Below are 12,852 nucleotides of genomic sequence, written 5' to 3' on the forward strand. Positions count from 1 at the left end.
GTCACTGGTAATGCTGCTTAAGTTAGCCATTTAAGTGAGCATTGTGTCAGTTTAATGTGGACGTGAGATGAGAAATATATTTTGTTCTATGGGTTCACTCCCTGTGAGGCTGTGGATCTTATGCTGGCTCCCTTAAAATTGGCACTCAGTGATCAAAACTTTGACAAGCTCTGGTCTACAGCAAAGCATCCTTTTTCAGCGCACTGATCTAACTTGAGCGTCCCTTATGGGAAGGACAGCTGACTGGAAGCATTGAATGTGCTGGTGTTCACACTCAGCACAGACAAGCTTTCAACCTGATTTATTTTGGCATCTGTCGTCATTAGCAGCAGGCTCGCTGTTGCTAGCAGATAAATATCACTACAGCTTTGTGGCCCATCAGTGCCACACAGCACGCACACACACACACACACACACACACATGGACTGCTCATTACATTGAGTTCCACCTCCAGACTATGTCCACAGCCATCAGTAATCACCACTGCTCTGCTGATTCAGCCTGCTGGGAGTGGAAGTGTGAGCATGTGTACTTTTTAGTGTTTGCAGGCCTAAGAAGCAGATATTCCATGATTGCATTATTGGTCGGAGAGCCCACGCTCAGAGAAAGCAGTGATTGCCTGTTTACATCAAACTGCATTATTAAATACCAGCTTTAGCAACAAGGTTATCAATCACTATACGTGTATACATGATTCATTTTGCATGTACAGGCTTGTGTGTGTGTGTGTGTGTGTGTGTGTGTGTGTGTGTTGAGGGTGTAAAGGCATCCTTCGCCTCTCTCTATCCTCCCCTCGGCGTTTGAAGGTCATAGCTGCCTGTTGGGGCTCGTTACACTAACAAGCGCTCAGCTCAATCCCCAGGGCTCCGTCAATGGATCTGTTTGGGGCCAATAGAGGGATTACGCTTCATATACAAGGATACAGGATGTATCTGTGGTCAGCGCCAACTTCAGCACCCTCCATCCTTCAATTTCTAACCAGCATTTAAGAAATCAACACCCTGTTGAGAAGCGTGTATCGTCTCCTTTGCTTTGATGTTCTTCTGACGTGAGATGAGAGTAAGAACAGACGAAGCCTTATTGATTTTTGAAGGGAAATTTGGCCACTGCCGCAGCAAGAAGATGGTATATAAAAGATGAAACTACTGACAGTCACAAACAACATCCTCATTATGCAGATACTGAGTGTGTACTGGCTCCAAGGCAGAGACAGATTTACATGTTTGTCGTCAACAGAGCTGTAAATTTACAGTTCAGTGCACAAGCAGGTGTGTAGATGAGAAAATGTGGATTCTGACATTATCGACTTAACACAGCCGATGTGCACACTTCAATCCTGCACGGCTCCCACTGTGCAGTGTAAAGAGAAGGAAACATACACAGAACATTTCCAATAGTGTAAATGTGTGTACTGACCCTGTATTATGGACAGATTTTATGAACAGGCTCCCAAAACAGAAATCTCTTGTCTTACTTTGTAGTTGGTTTGTGCTTCTTCATGGTTTCTTTTAATTTCTTTGTGGTCATTTTGTTTCTCTATGTTATTTTAGCTTCTCTTTGTAGTTATTTTCTGCCTCTTTGTGGTCGTTTTGTGTCTCTTTGTAGTCTTTGTACATCTCTTTGTTATCGTTTGGCTTCTCTGTGGTGATTTTGTGTCTCATTGTGGTAGTATTGCATCTCTCTGTTTTCAGTTTGTGTCTTGCTTTTGTTGTTTTGTGTTTCTTTCAGTTACATTTTGCAGGTGAATGTCCCATGTCACTCTTAAATATAAGCATTGAGTATTACTCACACATTCGAAAATATGTGCCAAACTGTAATCATTTCAAATGTGCATGATTAGTTTTACATTCCTATATAATTATTTTTAATGTGACTAATTTACAAGTTGTTATTTAGAAGTAAGACTGCAATCAGGGCTGTAGCCAGGATTTTAGGTTGAGGCTCAATAAGCCTTTTCATTTGCATTCAGTTACAGAAGCTAATGGATGACATCAGCACTTTGGCTTTCAATAATTAGTAGAATTATATAGTCGTAGCAAATTATTACAAAATTATGGACCGGTTAAATAGAGCATTGCTGTTTTATTACCCACCATGAAGTTATACATGCTGTTTCAAAGCCATCTGCACGCTGCCAGGAATACATTTCAGCTGTTGAAATACTGAATCCTGGTGGAAAAATACTGAAATTATGCTTTTTTTTAAAACCCAGCGCCCAGAGAGAATACCAAGTACATGACAGAACTATATGGTAGCTATCGTCTTGGCTGCAACGACCAATTATATTTATTATATAATTGTGAAAAGAGACCAACTTTTGTCTGATGAGCAGTCCAAAACTGGAAGATATTCAACTTACTATTAGATATAAAACAGAGAAAAGTAGAAAAATCCTTTCATTTGAGAAACATTTTGATGGCAATTAATCATTTATCAAGACTTCTATATTCTGTTCTTCTGCTATCCAGTAACTGGTACCAAACTGCGTTAAATGGTAAGATCACTAACAGGTACAACAAGCATAAAAAATAATGATGATTGTGATTAATTTCAATTACAACATGCACTTCTGATGCAGATGCATTCTATAGAAATGTATTCTCATCATTGGCTCTCCTGACGGCAGTAACACATGTTCATCCATGAACATGAGGCAGATGACGTGTGGAATAAACTGCCATTAAATCCTTGGCTTTCTCGTTAGCGCTTCATTTTCTTCCCTGTCGATCCTATGCCGTCCTTCAGCGCTTTTCCATCTACAGTAATTGGAGAGAGTGTGTTGGCGGGGGCGGAGTGTTGGGCTGGCTGCTCCCACTGAGCTGCTGCCAGCAGCTACCGCTCTGTATCGAGTTGTGTAAAGAGCTGAGATCCAGCCAAACAAACGCTGAACTGTGGCTTCGCCCTTGGCATATAGTCACTGCTCTCATTATTTACCCCTGTAGCTTTCTGCCTCCTTCTCACAGCAGTTGGTCGTTTAAAGCGATGGTTAAAGAGGCGTCCTTGAGGATGGGTCCAGGGGGTCGACAGGCAAAACAAAGAGTAGTCAGATTTTGCTCTTGCATCAATCACAACAACATAACGCAGTGAAGGAACAACTCTTCTGATCACAGGCTTTCTTCTCTCCATGTTTGAGAAATGTGACAAAAATCTTTTCAGGCTTTTTAGCAACAAATTACTGTCAAACAGAGTCGGCAGGTGAACACTGCAGCTATAAAGGCTCTTCTTCAGATTAGATGCTGAAATATATGTCTAGAAGAGGGGGTAAAAGATAAATTAATTCTAGAGAGCACTATGGTGAGACACTTTCATTATCTTTGTCCATGTATCACCATAATATGTGTGTCCAGAAATCACAACTCATTTAAAAGCCAAACTGTGTTTACAAAAAAGAAGAAAAAAGAAAGAAAGAACACAATCTTCTTTTTGTAAATGAGTTAAAGCCAGACTAGCTTGTCCAACCGACTTCACACTGAGATAAAATCACACATACAAAATAGCTTTCGGCGTTGGGAATGTGATACAAATATTACTTGGTCTTAAAATTGATGATAAAAGGTGAAATAACAGATCTTGTTTGCAGTTAAATATTAAAAAAAAAAAAGTTTTATAGAAGTGCTTTTATGATGGTTGTCTATGGGGAAAAGCTTTAAGGGCAACATGGGATTTTTTGGTTACAGTTGGCTAGGATGAACTTGCAGCAAGGCTGAGTTGTGGCAACCTAACAGGCTCTATTCATCATTTATGGTGGCGTTTTTAAAGGGGACATATGCTAATTTTCAGGTTCATACATGTATTTTGGGTTCCTACTAAAACATGTCTGCTCTGATTGGTCTGTGTTTCCTGGTCTTCTGCATGTGCTCTCTGAACTTCTCTGCACCATCATTGCAGCTGGGGAATGCCTGTAACGTCACTGTAGCGGCACTTTGTACCCATATATAGTATAGTTGTGACATCACAAACATACAGAAGTCCTAACGGCCTGTTCAAGGCACAATATTTATTTAGCATCTGCTTTATAATCTAATAGGACATGGGAATCTCACTGTTTATAGTGTTGGACATTCAAAGCAATTGATAGAGTCGTGGGGAATGAAGAGGAATTGAACATGCCATTAGCACTTGTGGCCATGGTAATTGGCCCAAACCACTGGTGGTGTAGACACAAATTAGTTACTGACAAGATGGATTTTCATGTGATCTGTCAATTAGTTTTAACTGTAAAAGGTGTTTCTGCAATGTGGTTAAACAGGTCAAAATCTTATAGAAGAAGTCCGCATATCGAGTGCAAGAGTCACTATTCTCGAGCATGAGAGTCAATGTTCCTGAGCAACAAAGGTCTTAACTGATTCCTCTCAACTAATTAGTCTTCCTTGTTACTCTGTTTCGATTGGGCTGATTGGTTTGAATGAGTTCTTAGTGATGTCTCCTCTTTGTTTTGCAGTCATGCGGAGGAACCCCTTTGTGGTGGACGGCTGCTGTAGGAAAGGTTCCCGCAACGCCCTGCAGGAGCTCTACAACCCAACACAGGTAGGAGGCTAACATGGTCAAATAACTGCTCTTTCTGAATGTCTCTTTTGACCCTCATCTCTTCTTATTTGTACTCTCCTCCAGCTGTCAGAGGTCTGACCAAATAAGGCCCTCTGAGGCGCTGACCCCAGCTGGCTTTAGTTTAGGATATTTTGTGTGTGCCTGCCAGTGTGCAAGCGTCAATTCAACTTTCTTTCTTTTTTAAAGATATTTTTGGGTTATTTTATAGCTTTTATTGAGAGTAGACAGACATGCAGAGTGAAGGGGGTAGACAGAGGGGAAGAAATGCGGGAAAGGGCTCTGAGCCAGATTCGAACCCGGGCTGCCCGCTTATGAGGGCTGAGCCTCTGTGGTGTGACACCGGGAACGCCCCAATTCAGCTTTCTTAGTTTCATTTAGTTTCCCTATATCTAAATGTGGGCTGTTGCCAGAGTGTGTTGTCAATTAAGGGCTCAGTGGCACAGACCCTCCTGCAAGTGGAATTATGAAAAGCACATTTTTTAATGAAAATAGTTTTTCTCTTTATTATTAGATTAGATTAGATTAGAAATTTGTCTTTGGCTTCTCCAATATGTAAGATACAAACATGACACACCTAAAATGTTGTGAATGTACTCATTTTAGTTCTTACACCCACATAACTGATACCTTATACAGAATAATGTAATAACTAATAGATTATTTCTGTAAAAATTTTGCTTGGGTGGGATGACAAGGTTTGTCAGATTTTTAAATTAAATTTACTGTTTACTGCAGCAAGTAGCTAAAAGGCTGCTTGACAATTCTCATCACCATCTATCAGCTCAGACCAGGGAATGTAAGGTAGCAATGCCATTGACAAGTTTACAAGAATATTTTAGTAATGTCCTAAATATTCCTGAATTCAGGCATATATAAGGAAGCTAAAAATATAAGGTTATTGTCTATCATCAGTGCCCTCCGAGACCTATGTGCCCTCAAAAATGGCGCCTTGGACCAGTGGAGTCATAGAGCTTCAGAGAGCCAGGGATGAGTGCAGGCAGATCACCAGAGTATTATAAGAACACACACTCTCAGTGGTCTCTATGACATGATACATTCTTCAAAGGTCTCAATTTAAAAAAAATACAGAGCACAAAAGTCACACCACACCACAGCTGTGCGTGTGCGTCAGTGCCTGAATGTCAACCTGGAAGTGACTGGAAGGGATCTGAGTGTCCCCTTCTACACTGACCTCCTCATGAAAACTCCAGGGGACAGCATTAGCATAATGGCTGTCCATCTTCCGTCCGGTAGCCAGGGAACGTTACAGACCTGAGGCGATAGAGCCATCTTCAGCCTTTCAGGAATGAAAACGCACAACAAGGGACGAAAAAGGACAAAGGTTCTGCCGAGGTCTAACAACTTACCTCTCTCAAGGACAGACAGTAAAGAACAAGCTGCTTAAATATAGTATTAAGCATCAGCAGGTAGTATTCCTCACTTGTCTCCATGAATAGCAGGACTATTATTGCACTGTCAGTGTCTTTTCCAGCCAGTGAAGCCTCACATCATTTAGCATTAGATATAAACAGCTTCAGAAGATAGCAGCCATCTGTGAACATGACACCTGCTATAACTACACAAATGCCGGCATGAAATTAATGCATATTATGGGTTGTAGTCTTAATGGCTTTTCTGCTGTTTTGGTCAGTTTACAGCGGGACAGGGGGATGGCAGAAAGAAATGGAGACAGTGACAAAGAGCTAGAAAGACACCCTTTGTTAATGGTTATTAAAGCTGCACAAGGCAAGATTAAAGTAAAAATACACAATAAGACATGTCAAAAATGTCCCATCCTCTGTGTAGAGCATCCTACAGTATTTAGCCATTGGTGGTTTCAAACAATTAAGACCATTAACTACAAATCTTTTATTTTCCGGTCATTACAGCTGACCACTTTTTAAAGCATATGATGCTTTTTAGGATGATTTCCTACCTTCTGGGCAGCCATCAGTTTCATAGGGTAAGCTTTTTTGGCAGCCAACTCGGTTTAGAAGTGGCTGCCAAAAAGTATTGCATTCATAAGCTGTATTGTAAGAAAATCAAATTTGGAAGACAAAAGGAAACTGTTGTAAAAGGATAATGCTAACTGAGTCATTGATAACCTTAAAGTCTCTATCTTTAGAATTATTTTTTTATGATTACAGCTTTCTTTTAAGATTTTTTCTGCTGCCATCTAAAAAAAATATCCCAGTGGCAATTGGTGCAGTGTGTGTGGGTTTATCCCATTGATTCACAGAACAGGGAGGAGGAGGTAGAGTACAGTATTGGCATGCATTCCTTTCAGCTGCACAACTGTGAGGATATTTTTCCAGAACAAAAACAAACACTAAAAGATTAAGATGAGAAAACAGGAACTGATTGCTATATATATCAGCAAAAAAGAGTGTATGGGGTAATTTCAACGATAAAAAACATCTTGGTTGCACTTAAAGGATATGTCCATTACTCATGTTTTTTGAGGCTTTCTATGAGTCTGTAGCCTCTCAGTAGTGTTCCTTATGTCTATCCATCTTTCCTTATGTTATGTTCCATGTTTGGAGAGGAAAAGCACCAGCACAGAAGCTAAACAATGTACTACTGCAGATGCCATTCCGATTCCGACACTAAAAGTCACACAATAAAAAAAACTAACTAACAGATCGAGACATTGGTGGACCAGCATCATCATGCAAGGTAAAATTGTTGCTTTTGTCAAGAGAATCTGGTGGCTTTGAAGAGAGTGATGTGTACTGCTATGAACAGGGGTAGCAGCAAAATAAATTTTAACCACCTTAATAAAATCAATATCAGTTTAAGTGTAAACTATATTAACAATATTTTAACTACTTAACCTTGCTGTCAGACTGCCCATTATGCTTGAGAACTGAAGTCGATGTCTGTGCTTTATTCAAAGCCACCAGACTCCATTGACAAAAACAGTAATTTTACACCGTTCTGTGCTGTGATTCAAACTCATGTGATAACAACGCACAAGACACCCTTTAGCATGTGTATAAGAAGCACCACGTTTTTCATTGACTGTAATGTAAACCCATCCACAGCAATATTATACGCTTACTGTAACGAATGTTATATAAAGAGCGTAAAGGACTGTTTGGACTGGAAAGGAGGGGTGTTGAACCCCAGACATTGACCAAGCAGACCGCTGTTTGTGTCCCGTGTGAAACCAAAAGTCAATGTTGCTATATGGAATCAATCTGCTTAACTGGATCCAGTAGTTAAGTGCAGTAGTAGTTGTTTTTAAGCCCAAACCTGTTTTGTTTTTTTTACCATAACCTTGATCAAGTGGTTTTATTGCCTAAAGTTAACCATTTTTGACACCGAAGTTTATTTTGAAAAGCCTCTGTGCATATTATTAACAGAAACTGACACACTGTCCCAGATGTTCAAAACGTGCAAAGGGTCACATGCAAAGGGCCATGACAAAGCTTCAGTATCTGATGAGTTGGCATGAGAATATGCTGTTGATTTCCAAATGGCTAACGATAATTAAGCTAGTGCTAGCATTCACAGCTTACTGTGGTAACTTACATCACTGCATAAACATACAATTCCAGCATTTACCTTTCGATGAACTGGCTTCAATTACAACCAGTAGAACTCATGTGGAAAATATGGAAAACACAAATTCAAGATCTCAAGCTTCTGAGCTAAAACCCAAGTCTTAATAAGTCTGTTTTTAAAATGGTGCTCTTTGGCATAGACCTCAGAGTGTCCTTGCATGCATCATGAGCTTTCAAAACAGTCCCTGCTTGCAATGATAATGTAATTCTGACAAAGAGCAAAGCAACTTAATGTTCACTGTGATGGATTACCAATCTTAAGCAAGTGAACTGAAACCAATGGATGCCTTGAAGGTAGGGAATCAATTCAACAACTTAATGCTCTGACAAGGGTTGGCGAGGATGAAAAGTATACACAATGTGTAATTTATGGACTTCATCATGCAAAACCTTTTTTCTTTCTTTCTTTTTCCTCCAAAATTGACACCTGGAATACTATGGGAGGGCGGGGGTCAGGCGGGTATATATATTTTGCAGAAGCTGAATACTTTCTTCAGTAGTGGTGCAGTATCTGAAGAAAAGAGTGGGACAGGAGGATACTGCTGGAGGTGATGCTATCACAGTGATGGATTGGATAGTTTCTGTTCCTCTTCTGTTCTCTCATCACTGTCCCCCTCGCTATCTATCTTCTGTCCCATGCTGTCTCCAGCTTTCTCACATTCTCTCTGCTGGTTTCTTTTTCTCTATTGGCCATTTATCACCTTGCACCTTTTAAATGTATACGAGCGGCTTTAAGTGGTTTACAGGACAGCTAAGATTAAACCAGGTGCACGTGGACTCACCAGACTTCATTTTCTGTGGAGGATTTTTCCACACGTTCTCACTCATGTGAAGTCCCATTGATATACTTCTGTGTGCACAGGGGGGTGTTACTGCAGCGTGAGTAAACTTTAGCAGGGTGCTTGGGGTCAGTGGTCAAGAGAGAAAGTGTGTGTGACTGTGTGTTTTTTTTTAGCTGTGTCTTTGTGAGAAGTCATTGGAATTATAGACCTTCAGAGTGGGAACATTTTTGTCAAATTTTGGCAAGGACATTTTCATAGGTTGACTTTAGGTTTTTAACTTGAGTTTAAGGTTGAGGTAAAGCTAATTAGGCTTTAAATGTACGCCTAAATGTAAGTGAAAAGAATACACAGTATTTTGGAAGTGTTTTTTCTTTCTGTTACTGTCAGTACTTAAACCAGCAAAAATATAATTCACTATAATTTGTTTATAAAAAACATAAATATGAGCACTAAGTGGCAACTTCCAGGCCTGAAAAGTGCCTAATGGTCAGCAGAAGGCGATTCTACTGATTGCAAAAAGTCCATTTGTATGTAAGTCAATTGGAAAATGATCCCACTTCTCACTTCTCAGGATTTGTTACCTCAGTAAACATTCTCATAATTAGTTAATGCTCACAATTGCTAGTTTCAAGTCTTCTTCAATACAGCATGATATTCATTTTGTAAATTATGTAATGCAGGGTAAGGTTGAACTGCCTTTTGATTGACAGTTCGCTACAATGGCAACCTGTGTAGGACTTTTATCCTTCCACACATGTTCGGTTGTACTAAAAGACACTCTAAGGAGTTGGCTGTTCATTTTTAACAAGAATTGCCCCTTGCCAACCAAGTTAGCTTGCATTAACGTTAGCTGGTGACATAGCGTAAGTCGCTCTCCCTGTCTATTCTGCACAAGTGCTAAGTGCATTACAGCAATAGGGTGATGGCCATTATATTCCATTGCTTTTTATACAGTTTTATGACTATGAATAATATTGAAATGTATTTTTTGGCAGCAACCATGTGTGGCCATTCTTGTTAAAAGACAGGATTGAACTGTAGTTTGTGTGTCCTGGTAAACCAAAGGTGAACTTCGTGATTAGGAAAGATATTTACGATAGGGCGGCTGTGGCTCAGTTGGTAGATTGGTCGACCACTGTTCGGTGGTTCAATCTCTGACCATGGCAGTCTGCATGTCGAAGTATCATTGGGCAGGATACTGAACCCAAAATCCTTGGTATGAATGTGTGTGTGTGTGTGTGTGTGTGTGTGTGTGAATGAGCACTGTCTGTAGTGTAAAGCGCTTTAAGTAATCGTAAAAAAGTAGAAAAGAGCTATACAAGTGCAGTCCATTTACCATTTTACCATTTACTTAATTTACAATGAGATTTCTTTTTGCAGCCAGTGGACTGGCCCCCTGTTGGCCATAAAAAAGAAAGCAGGTTTAGGGCTCTTCTGCATTGACTTCACTTTTTAGACTTGGAATACCCCAAAAAAACTCACCCTAACTCTTTCCCTCTCCAAGTTATTTCTCTGTGTTTAGAACGCTTTACATTCAATTAATACATGTTCTGTGGTTTCCTAACAAGCACAAACTTCACATTGAATAAATCCGGAGAAAATATAAAACAACATTTTAGAGCCAAGTCTTCAGTCCAAGGCATAATTTCCCTCTTGCAGAGGACTGAAGGTACGGTGCCAAGCAGGGACAAGGTGTCTTTGAGGCTTCCAAAAGCTCACAGAGATCCTCTTCTTTGCTATTTTTACCCTACAGTGTGTTTGACTACATTACAGTACTGAACTGAACTCTGCTTCCTTGGGGCCTACACTGGTTTCATTAATCAGAATTAAATCACAGTGAGTTGATTTGCCAAATACAATAAAGCTCCAGAGGGAATGATTTGATGTGGCCACACACATGGTCCGATATCATCTAAATACAGGGAAGGAAACTAGTTTCCTTACACAGTAATAATCTCCTCTCCTCATGGAAATGTCTTTTCAAACTTCCAGAGGCATGTAGACACCATTATTACCGAGCCAAATCCTGGCTCACAGATAAATGCTGATTCAGAGATCAGAAGTGAGGCTGGTGAAAAGGATGTGCAGATCTGGGTTTGGAACTGGGATGAATGACTCAAAGCTAACATCAGCACTAATAGAGTGTCCCTGTAATGGAAGTATGTGTTCATAGTCTGTGTCTGTGTGTGTGTCTGTTGTTAAGTATCTGTGTTTTAGGGAATTAAATATCCCCACAGGGATAGAGAGCCAAAACAAAATCTTCCAAAGTAAAAGCCTTTAATGATTATACTTTGTGTTCGGGTTTTAAGTTTCAGTAAGGGTAAGATTAAAATTATGGAAGATGTTGGGTAAGAACTTAGTGGTAAGACTTTTTACTGGGTGTTTTTTCCCATCTCTGAATAGTTTTATATGAAATTAATTCAATTTGATAGAATCAGGTAGATAGGTTTAGGTGTGTGAGTTTCTCCTCTGATAGACAGATGGATGTACTAGTATAGCGGACAGGGCAAAAACAACAGTGGCATGTTCAGACTTTTCTGACTGGGGTGGCACTAACTTATGCAGAGGTGACAGATGTATGGAGACAGGGCCACCTTATTTGCAACTTCATTCCCTGCAGATGATTGCATTGAAATTGCTTGATCAACAGTGATTTTTTATCTCTTTTAAACTGCACAGCCTATGGCATCCATTGTTACCATTCATGTGATGCTAGATTGTCACAAAGAGGCTTAATAACAGCCCAAAGTTAAGCTCAACTTAAGTGAGGGAAAAGTTGACACAGCCATTTTCAAAGTGGTCCCTTGACCTCTGACCTCAAGATATATGAATGAAGATGGGTTCTATGGGAACCAACGAGTCTCCTCTCATACCGACTTGTTGCTATTCCCATACAGTTTGGGGCAACAGCTACACCATTTTTCTCATGCAGTATATAACTGTGTCATTTTCCCCTCTTGTACCACAGTCTTTGAATTTCATAAGTTGACAGACAGACTCTTGTGGACTCTAGTGAGCCTGATTGTATTCAAATGTGATGATGTTCATCCCCATAATAGCATTTCATTGCAGTGAGAGTATTTCTTGAAACTTGACCCCACTGTATAAAATGAGCTGCTGAGGATAATATCAGCCTCATCAAACTTAACAACCACAAACTAGAGACATAGAGCATTCAGAGGATGGATAGTTTTTGTATTGTATATTGACAATAAGGGGGGTTCTAAGCACTTCTCGCCATCCAATTGCCGAATGTCAAAAGTTCTCATGAATTTTCTTTGGTGTTACTTAATTTGTTTTTTACAGGTATTTTCATTTTTCATTCATATCATTTTTTCCACTTGAGAGTGGATCAAAATGGTAAAGATTTAGTAGATTGATTAGTAAATCAGAGACACTGACGTTTGGCTAACTGGTGACTCTTAAAAACAAAAAAATTACATTGTTGAAAATTTGAGATAGATGAGGAAGTCATCAGTCCTGGTTGGACAACCATCAGTTTGGAAATTGCAAATGGTTTGAAATGAATGTGCTCTGAATATTAAGGATGCAGTGGTGAATGGTCATGTCAGTGTTTCCTAAATGAATGTATTGCCCAGTGAAGGGAGGAAAGTGTCTGCATGCGTCTGTGCCACTACCTGCCTGGATTGTTTCACCAGCTGCAGATATCCTGCTCACCCCACAATCCCTTGGATTAGTTGATGGTGTGTGTGTTTTCTCACATTTCCCCTCCCATCCTCCCTGGAACTGGCACCCGGGGCCAGATTATGCAGGAACACGGCAGCAGACACTGGCACCAACTTGAAAGAAACGATGCACCTTTCACCCACAGCAAAGAAGCCAAAGCAGCTGTCTGAGCGTTGCTCTGCCGTAAAACCATCAGAGCAACTCTACACCCTGGGTATGGGTTTAAGATGTGTGTGTGGGAAGCTGGATAAGTCACTCTGGGTTTAAA

At 40.1% G+C, this 12,852-nt stretch overlaps 1 protein-coding gene across 2 annotated transcripts in view; it reads left to right on the plus strand.

Annotated features, from left to right (window-relative positions):
• chst11 (carbohydrate (chondroitin 4) sulfotransferase 11) overlaps positions 1 to 12,852 on the plus strand; it is a 105,817-nt gene that overhangs the window by 67,675 nt on the left and 25,290 nt on the right. For both annotated transcript variants that reach the window (XM_059325622.1, XM_059325623.1), the window contains exon 2: positions 4,443 to 4,528. In XM_059325622.1, the coding sequence (XP_059181605.1) occupies positions 4,443 to 4,528 (86 nt within the window). The remainder of the gene's footprint in view (positions 1 to 4,442; positions 4,529 to 12,852) is intronic.

The sequence above is a fragment of the Centropristis striata genome, chromosome 22 (genome assembly GCF_030273125.1).
Source record: "Centropristis striata isolate RG_2023a ecotype Rhode Island chromosome 22, C.striata_1.0, whole genome shotgun sequence".
Taxonomy (NCBI): Eukaryota; Metazoa; Chordata; class Actinopteri; order Perciformes; family Serranidae; genus Centropristis; species Centropristis striata.